Genomic DNA, 20,394 nt, shown 5'->3' on the forward strand with positions numbered 1-20,394 from the left:
GTGGAGGAAGGGATTTTAAGTTTCTGCATGCAAGTAAGTGCTGTTAGGGGAGGTGGTTGCACATATCGTAAGATCGTTGGTTAGTGCCCCCTTTCACCAGAGTGCAGTGTGAAGGGTTAGATGTGCAGCTCTTAAACTTAGAGGGTGAAGAGTGTGCTGATGCCCAGGGTGCCCAAGGACGATAAGGGAGAGTAGTCGGTCTGTTACCTTGCCTGCCTGGTCAGGTCAGTGAACTTCTTGCTGCATTGATCTCTGTAGTTCTGGGGTGAGAGTGGCACTCAATGTTAGTGCTACCTCCCTGAAAATGGCCTGAGAAACATTTTTTTGAGGTTTCCTCCCATATAGACCAAGCAGTCTAACTCTCCTCCTTTCAATCTCCTCAAGGAGGGTTTTGACCCCAGTCTTACTGAAGTTACTTTTCTGTGAGCAATCCCGAGCTGCTACCTGACAGTGAACTATTTACCTGCTGCTCCAGTCTGCTGCTGCAATCTTCAGCTAGACTTGGCTCGCTAAAGGCTGCACTCTAATTTTCAAGCACTCCCGTCACATTGGATTGTATGCTGGAGATCCTCCAATGGATATGCAAATAAGCTGACCCAAGAAGTTCTGGGAGATTCAGCTGTGAAAAGCATTAGCAGGCTCAACTCCAGCTGCACTGGCACAAATCCAATGCAACCGACCGTGTAGAATTTTGGGGTTCCAGTGTCAGAATAAAGCATTCCTAGGTTAGGTACATCACAGGCCAGATAGAAGATAAAGTTTCATCTACTCTCAACAAGACACCAGAACACCCAACTCTAGAAGAACACCCCTTACTGCACCAGGGTAGTACTTTCATTTGTCACTTCAGCCACCATAATGCATTATGGTTTATCTGAGGAAAGGTGGAAAATTAGTTCCAAAATCACAGGTTTCACACCTTCGATTAGCACCCATTAATACTTGCTAAAAATGAACAATATTATTTGTTCATGCAAACATTTCCTTTGACAGTAAGCCCAATAAAAGGAGTTTTTCACAGTTTCACTAACATGATAGATAAATTTTAATCATTTCTCTGTAGATTAAGTATTTCATCCTACCCACAGCACTGAATAGGAGGATAGGTTGGATTTCAAAGACGGCTTAAAACGCTACAGTATTTGAAATGATTTAGATGTTTACAGCTGTTGAATCTTTACATTCTAAACCTAGTTTCTTGATCTTCAGTGAGGGTAACCAAATTTCCAGATATATTCTGAAAGGAAAAGAGAGGATATAGAGATAAACAGAAATGGACAGAAAACAGACTAAAGAAAAATAAACGGAAAGAACTAAAATATAGTAAGATGGCAAAAGAAAAATAAAGGATTATATAAAGTATTACAATTGCTATGAATATCCTTTAATACAAAAGATGAAAAATTCCACAGCATATTTTATCATGTCATCAAAATTTAAATATTTAGAATGTTTGCGTAAATTAACTGATGCCCTGGATTTTAATAGAATAGCCAGTAATAGAATTTCAGGAAGTACTAGTCTTCAAGGCACATTTGTGCTGCAAAGCCAGTTCAATAAGAGAGTCTGAAATGAAAATGCAGATTGAAAAGCATCTAACAAAACAAACACACAAAATAAATTAGCTTGCAATATTTCTGTAACAAAATTCTTAATGGGAAATAGAAAGCATAAATGATTATGCAAAACTGTTTATCAGCTGAAAAAAATCACATATCATTATGTAGCTGGCTAGGTTACTAAAATGCGTATGTATTCAAAATCAAATTTTAAAAGCTGTCTTAAGCAGTCGACATTTATATTCAGTTATATAAAGCCATCACTTAAAATTAGTTGGTGCTTCTGTAAAGTTAGATTACTTAAATTTTGAACATTCTTGAAAAATGTAAAATTTCACCCAAAGTTTTAAACAATTTTGATTTTTAAACTGATTTGTTTCATACCCACAATGATTTGTAAAATCAGTTACACTTTTTTTCCCACTAAAACGAGTGGAACGCATACAACCAACAGATCTCTGGCACACTCTTGTTCTCCAGAGACAATTATTCCATTAGCCCATAAATGAATATTATGCTTCCAATTACCTTACATGGCTTTTTAACTGTGAAATTCTGAGGCCCTAAATTGGGCTGCGCTGCACAGGCGCTACGCAGACTCCTAAGTCCCGAAAATGGCATCCAAGATGCGCGCGCACACTTCCGGCATGACGTGTGCAGGATGCCAACTTGATAAAGGCGTTTGCGCACACGCACCTAACAAACGCTGGCAGCGTGTATAGTAGGGAGATTATGACCTAAATCAGTGTGCAACGCTGATTTAAAGGGACTGCTGCTATGTTGGAACTCCATGCTCCAGCCAATGCATGGTCTTAACCTCGCACAGCTGAACAGGTCTTAAACGGCATGGAGGACCCCCCACCAGCGTTATTTAAAGGGTTCATGCAGGAGTTACAGGTTAGTTGCTGGATTATTGCTTCTAGCTGCCGATGCATTAGTACTGTTTTTGGAGGTCTCCTATACTTGAATACTAAGACTAGGGGACATGGCCTAAAAATTAGAGCCAGGACTTTCAGCAGTGAAGTTAGGAAACACTTCTACATGCAAAAGTTGGCAGAAGTATGGAACACTCTTCCGCAAATGGCAGTTGATGCTAGCTCAATTGTTCATTTTTAAGTCTGAGGTTGATAGAATTTTGTTATCCAAAGGTATGGGGGGGGGGGGGGGGATCTGGGGTTAAGGAGGGTATATGTAGTTAGATCAGCCATGTCACTGAATGGCGGAACAGGCTCGAGGGGCTAGATGGCCTACTCCTGTTCCTATCTTCCTATGTTCCGATAATAAAGTTTCAACACTCTACAGACAGTGGGCTGGTTAGCTGACAGACAACAGCAAGGGCACTGGCAGAGTGGCAGGGGTGGGACAGGAATGCTGCCAGCCTGAGAGAGGACAGCAGGTTCATGTTCCATGGAGCCACTGCCACTTGCTGCCTTCTATTATGCGCCACCTTCTCCTGCAAGAAAGTGGGAAGTGTGTCGGTGAGTGTCCTGCAAAATGTCGCTATCATGGTTAAATAGCTACCAGTGTGTGCGACCTGTGAGTTGTGGGTGTGCGGCTTGCAACAGTGGTATTGTGTGAGGGTGAGATGAAGCATCTGATTGGAAGAGTTGAGGATTGATTGAGTTTGTTGGTCTGTGGGTGATGGGGGGTGTAGTCCGTGGAGCAGTGGATGCGGCTAATGGTGCAGTTGGTAGGTGATGCCACTTGACAGTTGAACTCAAGCACCATGACCACTCCTGTCAAATCAGTGAACTTCTTCCTGCTTGTGTTCATGTTCGTGATGCTATGCTCCTGGCACTGACCTCGTCCCCTACTGCCTCCCATTGCTTCGGGAGCATATGTCTGAAGGGCCTCTTGCCCCCGTGGATATAGGGTGCCCCTCCTTCTGTCCGCCTCTTGCACCAAGGCCTCTAGAGCATCATCAGAGAACTTTGGTGTACGCACTCTCGCAGGCCCAGTACAAACTCAGATGGGCAGATTGGTGAGGTCTGGCGTGCAGATTGGAGGATGTGGGATGTAGTTGTGAGCAACATTTATTCAATGTTTTGAAAGAACTCAACAGTTTTTAAACATAAGGACGGGACCTGCATCTGTTTTACGTGTGCGATTTCTGATCTCCATTGAGACCTGTATCTTATATTTTGAAAATATAACAGTCCCGCAAATTTTGAGCAGCCAAATTGTGCGCATTAAAAATTCCAGAGTTCCCATCATCACCATGCTTCACTATATTGCAGCATACATTCACCTCACAATTGACTTCCGCCAATTCCTGCAGCCACAGTGCACCTCCCCTTTAAGAGGTGCAGGCTACCTTTAATTGGTGCCAGCCACTCCAGATATCTGGGCCCCCTGCTGGTGCGTGCAGCCAGTCAACAGCGCAGGTAGAACTGGCTGCATGCAGCAATCACTGAAATCACCAGGCAACACGAATATTATGTGCTGCTTGCATCTCCGGGCACGGGTTAATCACACACCACAATCCCAGCACCCATTTTCGGGGGTTAACCAATTTAACCCGAATTGGGTTAAGCGTCAAAACCTACTCCTAAAGCTTGTACAGCTGGATAAAACCAAACTTAAAGAGAGGTGCCACTCAACAACTTAAATACACATACTGCTTTTAATACAAGTGCAGTTTTTTTAAAGAAGCAGGGTGATGTCAATTCGAAAGCTGATGTTAGAAAGCCATTGGACATTAATATTTTGTAATTGTTTAGAAAGGGGGGGACTAATCAAAAACCTGTCAGTACTCTATTTTAAGCAGTAACACAAAGTGGAAACTGATTCTATGCTGACAGCAGCTACAATGCTGGTGAAAAAATCACGGTCAAAGTGATATCAATTAGAAATTAGATATATAAAAGAAAAAAAAAGTCATAAATTACCTCTAATAATGACCTGGGCATTTATATTCAGTTAATTAATGATTCACCAGGTCATATTTTTTGGCTAGAATACTTCAGCAACATCCATGTATACCCCTAACATTTTTTTTCAGGATTATGCGACACATCAGATTAAGGTAAATTTAATTTGACATGAGATGATCAGTCTTTTAAGAAAAGATATACAGTGTGACAGATGTAAGCAAGGTTTTGGTTGTGAGATAATGTGATAAAAGGATTAATTCCACATGGAATTATATATTAGGCAACACTGACACATTTGAGGTAACAAGGTCTATGTGAGTTATTAACATTGACTAAGACAATGATTTGCGTTGGTGCAAGTGAAAGATACACAAAAATAATTTATGTTAACCTTTGCTGACTCTTCAATGTTTTCAGTTGTTGTGAATACTTTTTTTTAAATTAAAGGAAAATCATTGCTGCTAACATATTTATATCATGAATCACCTCTGCAGATTACACTAATTTAGTGTGTAGTCAATAAATTGGATTGGGTGGCATAACACACAACATGCTTTTATACAGTGCCTTATCACACTGAAACCTCTTATAGCTCTTTGCAACTTCTGAAGTTAAGTAGGCATATTTGTTTCAGGGGACAAAATTATATAAACTAAAAAAATTCAAGCTAAACATAATTTGCAGAGTTGCTACTTCATACCTGGAGTTATTAACTTGTGGAATAGATTGTCAACTAGAATAACAAATGCTGACTTTGTTGAGGCATTTAAAAAAGAAAAAAAGTCATTTTAGATTCAAAAAAGAGGGCTACAGATTTGGCGCCAATACAGGATGAATTATCCTTTACAAAGACCAAAATGTAGAAGAAAGCTACATGGTCTGAATAGCCTTTACATGTACATATTTTCTTATATTTGATATTTCTCTGCTGTTGACTAAATTGATGGGTCACAACATGTATTACAAGCAGGCCTTAGGGTAGTCTTCTAGCAAAAAGAAACCTTTGGTACAACCTTTGGGTTACATTTAAACTCATGTCCTGAGACACAGAAATCAGTGGGTAGGTATAATTAGAATTTTCATCGCAATACATGTTTCTTTTGCTGAGCACCATTCCGTGGAGTCCCCTGCATGTTAGTAATAAATTGTACTGCTACACATCCCTTGATCTCTTGTACCATTTCATAAGCCATGAGTTGCAGGAGGCCAAGAAAGAAACTTGGAGCCATTTTAAACAAATGGGACTTAAAATAGACAAATCTCCAGGACCTGACTGTTTCCACCTCAGGGTATTAAAAGAAATAGGTGAGGAAATTACAGACGCATTAGTCATAATTTTCCGAAATTCTCTAGATTCAGGAATTGTGCCTTTGGATTGCAAAATTGCAAATGTTGCTTGATTATTTAAGAAGGGAGGGAGCGAGAAACCAGGTAACTACAGACCTGTCAGTTTAACATCAGTTGTGGCAAAATTATTGGAATCTATCATCAAAGACAGAGGCCCCGATATTTAAGGGGAAGCAGGGAGGGTGCGGGGGAAACTGAAAATGGCCGAAGAACTCGGCAAGTCTGGGGACGTGGAGGTCCTGCCGAATTATCATTTCTTTGTTCCGTTTCCCATCCGGCAGCCGGCCAAATTGACAGCCTGGCCGGCAGCCAGGAGGGAAGCCAAGCGGCAGGAAGCCGCAGCCGGGGGAGACACTTGGGGACGGCCTGCAGAAATTGCCGGGGGCGGTGGGGGGGGGAAAAGAGATCGGCGATCGGGACTGGGGGAGGTTGTCCATCACAGCAGGGGGGAGAGAGGCCATTGGGGCTGGGGGAGTGGGGGAGGTTGTCCATCACAGCGGGGGGGAGAGAGGCCATTGGGGCTGGGGGAGTGGGGGAGGTTGTCCATCGCGGCAGGGGTGGGGGGCGGCGAAAGAGAGGCCATCGGGGTGGGGGGAGGGTGAGGCCGCAATCTGCAGGGGGGAGGTCGAAGGCTTCCTTGAGGGGCCGGGGGGAGCACTCCTTCTCCTCCTGGCCAACAAAGAGTGCTGAAAGAGGTACTTACCTTGTGGAGCCGGCAGCTCCCACCTCCCTTTCACTGACGGGTTGCCCGACCCCTGGGGAACCTGCACAGCAGTGAATTTTAAATCGGGCTCTCACGTGTTCCCCATATTTAAGTGTTTATGTCCCCCCCCACCCACCGACCCTCTCCCGCCCATTAATAGCAAAGCCAGAGTGACTAAGCACTTGGGTAGGTATCATCGAGTTACGTCGAGTCTACAGCACAGAAACAGGCCATTCGGCCCAACAGGTCTGTACCGGCGTTTATGCTCCACATGAGCCTCCTCCCACCCTACTTCATCTAACCCTATCAGCATGCCCTTCTATTACTTTCTCCCTCGTGTACTTATCTAGCTTCCCTTTAAATGCATCTATGCTATTTGCCTCAACTACTCCTTGTGATAACGCGTTTCACATTTTTACCACTCTTTGGGTAAAGAAGTTTCTCCTGAATTCCCTATTGGATTTATTAGTGACTATTTTATATTTATGACCTCTAGTTTTGGACTCCCCCACAAGTGGAAAATTTTTCTCTACATCTACCGTATCAAACCCTTTCATCATGTTAAACCTCTATCAGGTCGTCCCTGAGCCTTCTCTTTTCTAGAGAAAACAGCCCCAGTCTGTTCAGCCTTTCCCGATAAGTATATCCTCTCAGTTCTGCTATCATCATTGTGAATCTTTTTTGCACCTTCTCCAATCCCTCCATACCTTTTATAATATGGAGACCAGAACTGTGCACAATACTCCAAGTGTGGTCTAACCAAGGTTCTATACAAGTTTAACATAACTTCTCTGCTTTTCAATTCTATCCCTCGAGAAATGAACCCCAGTGCTTGGTTTGCCTTTTTTACAGCCTTATTAAACTGCGTCGCCACTGTTAGTGGTTTGTGTATCTGTATCGCGAGAGCCCATTGCTCCTCTACCCATCTATACTCATATTATTCCAGCAGTGTGTGGCCTCCTTGTTCTTCCTACCAAATTGCACCGCCTCACACTTACCTATATTGAAATTCATTTGCCAATTACGCGCCCATTCTGCAAGTTTATTAATTTCTTCTTGCATTTTGACACATTATGCCATTGTATTAACTACACCCCCACAATTTCATAGACTCATAGAATGGTTATGGCACAGAAGGAGGCTATTCAACTCATCGAGCCCATGTCAGCTCTTTGTAAGAGCAATCTAGTTCGTCCCATTCCCCTGTAGCCCTGCAAATTTTTTCCCTTCAAGTATTTATCCAATTCCTTTTTAAGAGCCACTATTGAATCTGCTTCCGCCACCCTTTCAAGCAGCACGTACCAGATCATAACTACTTGCTGCATAAAGAAGATTTTCCTCTTGTCGTCTTTAGTTCTTTTGCCAATCATCTTAAATCTGTATCCTCTGGTTCTCGACCCTTCCACCAATGGGAACAGTTTCTCTTTATTTACTTTATGTAAACCCTTCATGATTTTGAACACTTCGATCAAATCTCCACTTAACCTTCTCTGCTATAAGGAGAACAACCCCAGCTTCTCCAGTCTATCCATGTAACGGAAGTCCCTCATCCCTGGAACCATTCTAGTAAATCTTTTCTGCAACCTCTCTAAGGCCTTCACATCCTTCCTAAAGTGCGGTACCCAGAATTGGACACAATACTCCAGTTGTGGCCGAACCAGTGTTTTATAAAGGTTCAACATGACTTCCTCGCTTTTGTACTCCGTGCCTCTATTTATAAAGCCAAGGATCCCGTATGCAATTTGGTGTCATCCGCAAACTTTGAAATTGTACTTCCGATGCCAGAGTCCAAATCATTAATGGAAATTGTGAACAAGTGGTCCCAGCATTAATCCCTGTGGAACTACCACTTCCCACCTTTTGCCAGTCTGAGTAGCTAACCTTAACCTATACTCTGTTTTCTGATATGTAGCCAGCTTGCTATCCATTCTGCTACATGTCCCCTGACTCCACATGCTCTGACTTTAGTCATGAATCTACAACGCATGGAAAGCCTTTTGGAAATCCAAATATATTACATCTACTACATTACCCTTGTCTACTCTTTCTATTACTTCTTCAAAGAATTCAATAAGGCTGGTAAAGCATGACTTTCCCTTCTGAAATTCGTGCTGACTACTCTATTATATTTTCATTTTCTACATGTTTTTCTATTACATCTTTGAGTAAAGATTCCATTATCTTTCCTACCACTGACTTTAAGCTAATTGGTCTATAGCTCACTGGGCTTGTTCCATCTTCCTTTTTCTAATGAATTTGTATATATATGTAATAGTGCCTCTGCTATCTCTTCCTTAACTTCTTTTAATATGTGTGAATGCAATCCCTCTAGACCAGGCGTTTTATCCACTCTAAGTTTGATTAGTTTATCAATTATCTCCCTGCTTTCTATCTTAAATGTCTTGATATCTTTTTCATCTCTTCTTCTAATATCATGCCCACCTTGTTAGTCTCCCTGGTAAATACTGAGGCAAAGTAACTATTCAACATTTCTGCCATTTCGCTGTCATTACCTGTGAGTTTATCTCATGCATCCCTTAGTGGCCCTATCTCTATCCTGATTTTTCGTTTATTATTTGTATATCTGCAGAATAGTTTACTATTTCTTTTTAAATTCCTTGATAATTTAATTTCGTAGTTCCTCTTTGCCTTCCTATTTGTTTTTTTCACTTCTTTCCTAACCTCTTTGTATTCCCTTTTGTCATCCTCTCCTTGATTGTCTATGTACTTTGAATATACCTTTTACTTTAGTTTCAATTTTACCCTTCTCTCTTTATTCATCCATGGTGTTTCATTATTGGCTAGTTTGTTCTTGTTTTTTAAAGGAATATATTTCTCCTGAACTCTATTGATCACTGTTTTAAATATTTCCCACTGCTGTCCTATCTCCTTGTTTGTCAATTTTTTTTCCAGTTTATCTTCCTTAGTTCCATTCTCATCCCCTCAAAATTAGCTTTTTTCCAATCTATTACTTTGGCCTTTGTCTTACTTACGTCATAGGAACATCGGAACAGGAGTAGGCTATTCAGCCCCTCATGCCTGCTCCGCCATTTGATAAGATCATGGCTGATCTGTGATCTAACTCCAGAAACCTGCCTTTGGCCCATATCCCTTAATACCTTTGGTTGCCAAAAAGCTATCCATCTCACATTTAAATTTAGCAATTGAGCTAGTATCAATTGCCGTTTGCGGAAGAGAGTTCCAAACTTCTACAACCCTTTGTGTGTAGAAATGTTTTCTAATCTCACTCCTGAAAGGTCTGGCTCTAATTTTTAGACTGTGCCCCCTACTCCTAGAATCCCCAACCAGTGGAAATAGTTTCTCTCTATCCACCCTATCCGTTCCCCTTAATATCTTATAAACTTCGATCAGATCACCCCTTAACCTTCTAAACTCCAGAGAATACAACCCCAATTTGTGTAATCTCTCCTCATAACTTAATCCTTGAAGTCCGGGTATCATTCTAGTAAACCTACGCTGCACTCCCCACAAAGCCAATATGTCCTTCTGAAGGTGCGGTGCCCAGAACTGCTCACAGTACTCCAGGTGCGGTCTAACCAGGGTTTTGTATGGCTGCAGCATAACTTCTGCCCCCTTGTACTCTAGTCCTCTAGATATAAAGGCCAGCATTCCATTAGCCTTTTTGATTATTTTCTGCACCTGTTCATAACACTTCAATGATCTAAGTACCTGAACCCCTAAGTCCCTTTGGACATCCACTGTTTTTAAACTTTTTACCATTTAGAAAGTACCCTGTTCTATCCTTTTTTGATCCAAAGTGGATGACCTCACATTTGTCTACATTGAATTCCATCTGCCACAGTTTTGCCCATTCACCTAATCTATCAATATCGCTTTGTAATTTTATGTTTTCATCTACACTGCTTACAATGCCACCAATCTCTGTGTCATCGGCAAACTTAAATATGAGACTTTCTATGCCTTCATCTAAGTCGTTAATAAATATTGTGAATAATTGAGGCCCCAAGACAGATCCCTGCGAGACTCCACTAGTCACATCCTGCCAATGTGAATACTTACCCATTATCCCTACTCTCTGTCGCCTTTCGCCCAGCTAATTTCCTAACCAAGTCCGTACTTTTCCCTCGATTCCGTGGGCTTCTAACTTAGCTAACAGTCTCTTGTGGGACCTTATCAAATGCCTTCTGGAAGTCCATATAAATAACATCCATTGACATTCCCCTGTCTCAATCATTATTTTAAACCTTATTATGTTACCGCTATTGCCTAGATGTTCCCCTATGATTACTCGCTTATCAGTTCTGGTTCATTTCCCATTATAAGATCCAGCAGTGATTCCTCTCTTCCTGGGCGTCTCACGTACTGGGTAAGAAAGGAGTCCTGTATAAACTGTAAAAATTCCATTCCCCTCTCCCTATCTCTTCTTGCCGGTTTATTTGTGGGTAGTTGAAATCTCCCATGATTATTATTTGATCAAAAACAGTCAGCATAAAATTGTGATGGGTAGGTCATGTCTGATTAATCTAGCTGAATTTTTTTTAGGTCATCAGCATGGTGAATAGGGGAGTGTCTCTGGATGTTGTCTTTATGGACTATTAGAAGGCAGTTGATAAGGTTCTGCATAAGAGATTATTACCAAAAATCAGAATGTATGGAATTAGAGGTAATCTTGTGACATGGGTCGGTAATTGGTTGGAAGGTAGGAGGCAGAGAGTAGGGGAAAAGGGTTCGTTGATTGGCGGGATGAGACAAATGGTGTTCCCCAGAGATCTGCACTGGGGCCTCAGCTTCACACCATATATATTAATGACTTGGTTGAAGGAAGAGAAAGTTTTATGTCCAAGTTTGCAGGTGACACAAAGATAGGAGGCACAGTAAGTAGTGCAGATGGGAGCAGAAAGTTACAATGGGACATAAACAGACTAAGTGAGTGGGCAAAACTATGGCAGATGGAGTTCAACGTGGGGACATGTGAGGTCATCCACATTTGACCTGAGAAAGACAAATCGAAATATTTTCTTAATGGCGAGAGACCAGGAGCTATGGAGGAGCCAAGGGATTTAGGTCTCCACGTACACAAATCACTAAAAGCTAGTGCACAGGTACAAAACGTAATCAAAAAGGCTTTGGACGCTAAATTGGGCCGTGTGGCACCCGTTGTTTCGGCGCTACGCGGCCTCTCCAACATCCAAGACGGCGTCTAGGCTGTGCACACGCATGCACAAATACTGAACACCAGAAGCATGTAAAATAATCAGTGTGCAATACCGATTTAAAGTGATAGACACCATTTTGGGACTTAACGCTCAACTCAACGCACAGTCTTAACCCCGACCATCTGAACGTGTCTTAGAGTGCCTGGAGGACCCCCACCAGCACTATTTAAAGGGACCATGCAGAATTTACAGGTTAGTGGCTGGATTATTCCTTCTGACTGCCGAGACATTTGTAACTGTTTTTGGAGGTCTCCTATACTTGAATACTAGGACTAGGGGGCATAGCCTAACATTTAGAGCCAGGACGTGCAAGAGTAAAGTTAGGAAATGCTTCTACACACAAAGGGTGGGAGAAGTTTGGAATGTTCTTCTGCAAACGGCAGTTGATGCTAGCTCAATTGTAAATTCTAAATCTGAGATTGATAGATTTCTGTGAACCAAGGGTATTAAAGGATATGGGGCTAAGGCGGGTATATGGAGTTAGGTCACAGGCCCACCATGATCTCAATGAATGGCGGAACAGGCTCGAGGGGCTAAATGCCACTGCCACTTGCTGCATCCTAATAGTGCGCCACCTTCTCCTGCAAGAAAGCGGGACGTGTGTCTGGGTGATATGCCTGTTATAGTTGAATAGCTGCCAGTGTGTGTGGCCTGTGAGTTGTGGGTGGGTGGCTTGAAACAGTGGTAATGTGTAAGGGTGAGAGGAAGCATCTGATTGGAAGAGTTGAGTACTGATGGAGAGTTTGTTGGTATGTGGGTGATGGAGGGTGTAGTGCATGGAACAATGGATGCGGCTAGTGGTGCAGTTGGATAGAGACGCCACTTGACAGTTGACCTCACTCACTTTGACCACTCATATCAAGGCATTGAACTTCTTCCTGCACTACATTCATGTTCATGATGCTGTGCGCCTGGCATTGACTTCATCCCCCGCTGCATCTAGGATATATGTCTGGAGGGCCTCTTGCCCACCACCCCAATGCGGATATAGGATGTCCCTCCTTCTGTCCACCTCTTGCACCAAGGCCTCTAGTGCATCAGCAAAGAACCTTGGTGCACGGACTCTCACAGGCCTGGTACAAACTCAGATCGGCTAGGTCTGGCATACAGATTGGAGGGTGTGGGATTTAGTAGTGTGCAACCTTTATTCAATTTTTTAAACATAACTCATCAGTTTGTAAACATGGGGATGGGAGCTGCATCCGTGTTTTGCATGTGCGATGTCTGATCAGAGCAGACTGTTATTTTCAGTAAAACAGCTGAAGGTAGTACCAGCTACCTTTACGAGATTTTTAAGAGACAGTCTGCCTTTAAGAGATTGGAGCTCCCCCTGCTGGTGGAAAGTGCAAATTGCATTGAATCCTCATTCAACGCTGATTTGGAACGCTGCTTGCAGGTAAATTCCTAGGCCTGACGAAAGTCTCGTCCTGCCTGTGCAAGGGCTATTGGGCGTGGGGTAATAGCGGATCATGCTACCTCTGCCCAATAATAGGCCCTATCCAAACTTCTCCCCCCATATCTCAAGGGGGTAGGAATTCAAGAGAGTTTAGTTCAGTCCTTGGGCCTCTACGTTCTGGTGTGCTGTCGATGCCCGCTGCTAGAATCACCCGATTTGGGCACTAACGCATTTAGGCCCCATTAACTTGTCTGTTCTCTCCGTCACAGATGCTGTCTGACCTGATTAGATGCTAGTCTCTGAAGTCAAGAAACAACCTGAATTTCACATTTGCTCCATTAAACTATAAAATTGAGCTACAAATTCTAACTTGTACATTAGAGAAGTAGAACATTAACTACATATACTACAGATGCATTTTTAATTAAAACTATCCATATTACTCCACCTTATATGAAGTGGTCATAGAAAAAGGACAGCAGATCATTCAACAAGCATTTACAACACACTGATTTATGTTTTTAATGGCCTGTTCAAGATAAGCACTGTGGAATATATTGGAAGAAGAACTTGGACTACATTTCAAATGCAACTGTTGTTGCCACACTGGTCGATCTACCTAAAATGAGGCATTTATCATATTATGAGAGTACTGAACTGCATTTATAAACCATGCTACCAGAAATAGCAGCTCTTGTCACACTATAATTAAACTGCTGGAACGTGTCCAAGTCTCTGCAAGTGGATATGCCTGGCATAAATGTTTGCAGGATAACATGGGTCTGTAGCAGATTGATATAGCCAGCACAGTTTGTTTAAATAATATAAGCCTATTTATAAATATTGTTAATTACTGAAGTTCAAACATTATTGACAGTCTGATTAGGCTCTTACAATGTGAAACTTTTGACTCTTTTATGGCCGTAGCAAATTTAGACACTATCCCTCTAATGTTTAAAATGTTCAAATACACTTCAGAAAAAGTGTCTTCTAGCAACAAATGATTGATACATTGATGGGATTTCCCATCACTTACAACTCCCTTCTTAACAGCACTGTGGGAGAACCTTCACCAGACGGACTGCAGCGGTTCAAGAAGGCGGCTCACCACCACCTTCTCGAGGGCAATTAGGGATGGGCAATAAATGCTGGCCTCGCCAGCAACGCCCACATCCCATGAGCGAATAAAAAAAAATGTTGTATCCAGGACACAAAGCACCAAATATTGTTAGCACCAACACTTGCAATGGTCTTTCTCTCGTGATTACATATCAATGAGTAACAATCAGTTCTAGGCTCTCATGGTATATGTGAAAGAAATGGCCTCCCCCACCATCTTCTCAGGGCAATTAGGGATAGGCAATAAATGCTGGCCTTGCTGGTGACACCCACATCCCAAGAATGAATTTTTTTAAATGTCTGAACTCAGGGGAGGCAGTCTCGTTATTCTTTAAACACATGAGGACAGACTCTCTTTGTTGTGCTCAGTTCCCAGCAGCATTGAAGAGGAAATGGGGAGGTGATCCATTGCATCAGGTCTTGTCCCCCACAACAGCGGCCCAGAGTTCAGGGACTTCACTGAAAGGGTAGAGTGGGACTTGTGGCTGCAGTAAGTGCAGGCCCAGAGTGAGCATTACAATAAGACAGAAGGGGCCTTCCTCATCTCCCTCCTCACTCTCCTCTCTCCATATCTGTGGGGTGCCCAAGTGGAATCTGGTAGTGGGGCTTATCCCAGGATCTTTTGCATAGCAGAGGATCTACTATGCTAGCCATGTTAATCTAATGGGCGGTGGTGATATCCAACGTGTTGTCCAAAATATGACAGTATATATACCATCCACTGTCAGAAAGCTGCATTCATACTATCTGTTCTAAATCAGTATCTTTTAGTGGTTAGTTTAGAGTTTTTAAGATTACTTAAAGTTCACAAAATTACCTTCAACATCAGAGCTCAGATAATTCCGTATTTCACTGAGAATGAAGTTAATCTCTTCCTCGTGGGGAATGGGCTTAGATGTAACATCCGTTGGAGTGTCAGTGGTTCCTGCAATAACCATTTTCTCCCACGGTAAGAAAAATATAACTCGGCCATCACTGGTTGCTGGATCAAGCAGTCCCATGGCTTCAGGGCTGTAAGGACAAATACTGAGATTGTTTTCAAAGTCTATTCCCTGCATTAAAGTCACCCTATGGGTCTAATTAGTTCTTAAAATGTGCTCACTGACTCAGTTCACCAACAGCATAACAACTACAGTAAGTACAGCTACATGGTAACTTGTACCAGAGCGTATAGAAAATAATTAAAATCCACGGTTTGCTGTTGAGCGCTGCGTCATGTACAAATATTATCATTTACGCTAATAATGGCTAATAATTAACATTTTTCTGGAACACAGTATTTCCCCTTTTCTCCCCCATTTGAATAAAAAAACCCAAGTACTGTAATTACTGCAACACAACTGGCTTATGCTTAGCTACATTAAATAGCAAGCTGCCTCAATTTCCAATACTAAGGAAAAACAATACCATATTCCCATTACAGCATCCAGCTGTTTCTTAAATGAGTCCATTGTCCTGCCTTCAACCACCGATCCTGCTACCATTTCCAGTTGTTATTCACCCTCTGTATAAAGAATATTTGCTGATTGCTGTCCTAAACTTGCCCTTCACAACTCTGAACCTGCACTCTCTCATACTGCTCCCCTGATGTATTTGAAATTATTGTTAAGGGTTTATTTCTTCCAACCCTTCACATACCTCTAAGAGGTCAGGCATCTCTTTGAGGATAGAGAGACCTGCTTATCAAGTCTTTCCTCCGAGCACATCACTTTAACACTAGAAATCAGCTTCAATACTCTCCTTTGCACCTCCCTCCAGGGCCTCTAAGGCCCACTTATGTCGTGACAACCAGAACTGTGCAGAATATTCCAGGTGCAGCCTTACCAGAGAGCTATGCAGCTTCATCATGACTTCTACAGATTTGAACTCACTTTGGCAGTATAACCCAGGACCTTGCTTGCTTTGTTTATTGTCACCTCACCCATCTCCTTGTCCAACTACAACCTTCCATTCCATTTGCAACATTTGTTTTTTTTGAACAATTAATAAAAGGACATTTTCAAAAAACTGCAGTGAAAGCCTCGAGATCTGACATTACCACAATTCCAAGTGACTGTGATGGAGAATTGGAAGACATATTTTACTACAGCAATTCTGAGCTATGATGGGATTTGCTTTAAATCCAAATCTTTCATATTTGTTTTCTATCCACATAGTGTAAACACATGCAACAAACAGCTCAATCTGTTACAGATCTCATTATAGTAACTGAACATTTGGCTATAAATTCCTATTAAATGACTAATTTCATACAGATTGTGCTTTTCTTAATCTTTATATCAGAAATTATTCAGCCTTTGCCTCATGCATCTTTGTCAATAATGCTTGAAATTAATACCTGAAATTAAAATTAAGATAACAGTATGAAACAATTACTTTTAATAAATCAGTTAATTTCAACTGAGTGGTTACTAGAAGTTTTGTTATCGGATACTTAGCATACTTCTATGCAAATTCCTAAAGTGAAATGGAACAAAAGAAATGAAAAAGCAACAAGTTGATTGTTGTGATTTAAAAAATTAATGGGGCAATGTTGTAAATGGGATTTGTCTTGCAGATTAGTCCTGGAAGCAAACTGAAGTCATGAGACTAAAAAGAATAGAAACTGGAGGCTCCTCTTCAGTCACACACAATAATTAACCTTAGCCCACATTACTTTTTATTTACAATAAATGGTTATCCACCAGGATTGTCAATTCTTTCATCAAAGCACACAAACCATATACAGATTTTCAGCTGCAGTGGAAAGTGGAAGAAAGTACAGTGCGCTCCACCATTGTGTTGGCAGATAGTCAATAGTGGTGTAATAAAAAGAACCACAAGTGAGTAAGATTTGTTTTAGGTCTTTGTTAATAGGTTTTTGTCTATAGTAATATATTTCGTTACCTATAATAACCAGGCAAAACAATGTGCACACCAGCACTAGCCTGACAAATCTTTGTGACTCCCTCATCATCCATCTCACGCAATGAATCTGTGAACGGTCCTGTAGCATTGATAACACATTTGGCTTTCACATTAAACTCTTGCCCTGTGAAAGAAAACAACACTGATCAGACAGCCATCTGCCATTATAGAATGATAGTTCTGGATTATGAACTTCTCAGTGAACAAATCTCCACAATTAAGTGGACAAAATTGTTTAGGAACAATCTCTAAATATTGAAATGATAAATGCTACATGATTTATCTCTTCCCTTTGAAACAAAACATACAGCGTTAAATTTACTCCATAAAATATCATGCTTTAATCTTTGAAGATTTTTATACTAATGATATAACCACACAAATCAACAATCCATGTACAATTGGGTATTATAATTCATATTTTAATCACTCCTCAAACTATACACTCGCACTATACATGCTGGGGACGAGGGGGACCTCACTTCTTTGCTGAACACAGCTTTTCTCTTCAGGGTAGCTGGGTAAAGAGGTAGACCCTGAGGTCACTTTCCACTCAAAGGTATACTTGAATTTAACCAGTAGCACTGAGAACCCTGACTGACACAGAAAGATGAATGCAAAGGGAATGAGTCGCCCGAGAAGCTCGATGTGCTAATTTGGGAAATTCACTTTGTGTGGACGGCCAAAAAAATCAGCAGCAGCTTCTGGGGAAATGCCCATTGATTACTTGACAATTCAACAAGACTTTCTTTTTCCTCTGGTGATAAATTAGCTGCAGGTGTTGGCCTGCTAAAGAAAAGTTTCCTGGCCTGTCACCTTTATTGTTTTCTTATTTGTTCTCAGGATGTGGGTAATGCTGTCAAGGCTGCATTAATTGCTCATCCTTAGTGACCCTAAAAAGGTGGTGGGCTTTCTCTTTCAACCGCTGCAGTGCTTGTAGTGATGGTGTTCCCACAGTGCTGTTAGGTAGGGAATTCCAGGATTCTGACGCAGCGCCAATGAAGGAACAGTGATGTACAAATCAGGATAGCGTGGGACTTGGATGGGAATTTGGAGGTGATGGTATTCCCGACCTTGCTGCTCTTGTCCTTCTCGGTGGAAGAGGTCGCGTGGGAGGGAGGTGCTGTTGAAAAAACTTTGGTGAGTGGCTGCAGTGCATACTGTAGATAATGCATACTACAGCCACACTGCACTGGTAGTGGAGAGGGCAGATATTGAATCCAGTGGCACCAGGGAAGCAAACTGCTCAGTCCTGGATGACGCTTAGCTTCCTGAGTGATGTTACGGCTGCACCCTTCCAGGCGAATGGTGGGTATTCAATCACACTCCTGACATGGAGAGATGACAGATCTTCTGGCACTTTACTGGCTATGAGCTTCTCAGCAGAGCATGCAGTTGAACGCATGGCTGGTCTGCATCCTTGTCACAAGGCCACTGTGTGTTTCTGTCAGTGTGGTCCATCACTACATGTAGTTGAGACAGTAGATTTGGATAAAGTTATCCAACAGGTGAAATAATTGCTTGTCAGTTGCTCAAGTAAGAAGAGATTGACAAAAGAGGTATACGTCTTTCATTTGTGTCTCTCCAGCATATCAAAATACACACAAGCAGGTGCACAACATTGGGAAAGTCAGGTGACTCATCAATTTAAATGGCAAAGAATGGGCTCTCGCATGATGGACTCAAAGCCTTGCTTTTTTACATCAGTAACAATATATAAATAATAGGCTGGATTTTGCTGTGACTGGCGAATAAATGGCGACTTGCACTTGCCCATAGACTTTCTTTGGGCTTTTATACAGCAAGTTACCGTCAACGGGACAGCCAAATGGCACGGTGCCCTCTACAGAGCATCTGGGACTTGTGTGAACAGGGCAAGCAGCTGTGTGTCTCCTTAACCAACCAGATTGAAAAATCGTTAATAAGCAGCGCAAGGACTGAACCAGGAAGTGTAAGTTAGAATAGTGAATTCAATGTCAAATCGGGTACAGAAAGTGAAATAAAGAGAGGGAAAGAAAGATTGGATGAAGAGAGAGAGATAAAAGAGACAGATAGAAAAAGCAAGAAAAAAAAGTATTAAAATTTTTTTTAAAAAATGTCCAACAATAATTAATACCTGAAGGAATGAAACTTCACACTTGTAAAAGTTAATTTTCAGAGTCAGAGTGATTGGTTGGCAGTAACTACGACTTACCACATCATTAAAATGGTACTTACACTGAAATAAACAAGTCCTAACTTTTTTTTGGTGAGTTTAGTCCATACCCATGAGGTAAGCACAGGAACTTCACGCCATTCAATACATTTGAACAGGGAGCCAGACGGCGCGATGTCATTTTCACGCAGCTTTTGGAGGAGCAGGGCACCTCAGCCAGCAACTTGTGGATTTCTGCGTTTGCCGGAGGTTACTGTCTGATTTGCAAATAAATAATGGTGAGTGCTGTTAGCCTCACCATTAATTTTAGAGCAAAATCCGGTCCAATACCTTGAATAGAGTGGATGACTGTTGTTGAAAAGTGGAATTGAAGCCAGCCGCTTTGCTGATTTCTCCTCCAGCATCTCAGTGCAAATATCATTAGCAGTGGGAGAATTCCAGGTAACCAACATTTTCTTTTCTTTTCTTGGCCTTTGCTAATGGCCCAACCACTCTACCAGCACTATATTTTGTTCCTCCCACCCCAAATTGATTCACTGCTATAAGCAAACAACACTAACACAGCCTTGAAAATGCAGAAAACTTTGCTGTCATTACATTCACAAACAATTTCTGGTGGAAAGCAATGTATCGCATGTCACTGTTAATATGTACGCAAAATGTGGTTGCTGAAAGACAGCGTATGCTTTGATGATAATTCTGTTCCATTTTATTGGAAGTAACATTTTAGACACTAGATTGCACAATCTCTCCTGGAACAGGTCCATAGTTCACCAATAGCTCTGTGCTACGTAAATTGTGAGAATAATCCTCATTTATATACCTACTGTCTTTATCCACGCTCAGTCGTGCAGTTCATACAGTCAGCAGCCCCACATTTATACTGCTGGCTCTAGTACTGTGGTACTGTTACATGGCCATGTTTATTTTTTGCACACGTGACACTGTATGGCAGAGGCAGTGGGGGTGAAATTGGGTCGGGTTCCCCCCATTTTTTAGCATCTAAGCCCCGAAAATTAGATCCGAGATGCGCGCGCCCACTTCTGACGGGCAGTGCGCAGGACGCCATCATTGTAAAGGGGTTTACGCGTGTGCACCCAACGACCGACGGCAGCATGCATAGTGGGGAGATTATGA

The 20,394-nt window shown here is 41.9% G+C and overlaps 1 protein-coding gene across 3 annotated transcripts in view; it reads right to left on the reverse strand.

The window, feature by feature from the left end:
• Positions 1–20,394, reverse strand: part of gpd2 (glycerol-3-phosphate dehydrogenase 2 (mitochondrial)) — a 122,725-nt gene that overhangs the window by 11,780 nt on the left and 90,551 nt on the right. For all 3 annotated transcript variants that reach the window (XM_067987437.1, XM_067987438.1, XM_067987439.1), the window contains 2 exons: positions 17,082–17,226; positions 15,013–15,206 (listed from right to left, as the gene is read on the reverse strand). In XM_067987437.1, coding sequence (XP_067843538.1) covers positions 15,013–15,206; positions 17,082–17,226 — 339 coding nt within the window. The remainder of the gene's footprint in view (positions 1–15,012; positions 15,207–17,081; positions 17,227–20,394) is intronic.

This window comes from Heptranchias perlo, chromosome 7, assembly GCF_035084215.1.
Source record: "Heptranchias perlo isolate sHepPer1 chromosome 7, sHepPer1.hap1, whole genome shotgun sequence".
Lineage (NCBI taxonomy): Eukaryota > Metazoa > Chordata > Chondrichthyes > Hexanchiformes > Hexanchidae > Heptranchias > Heptranchias perlo.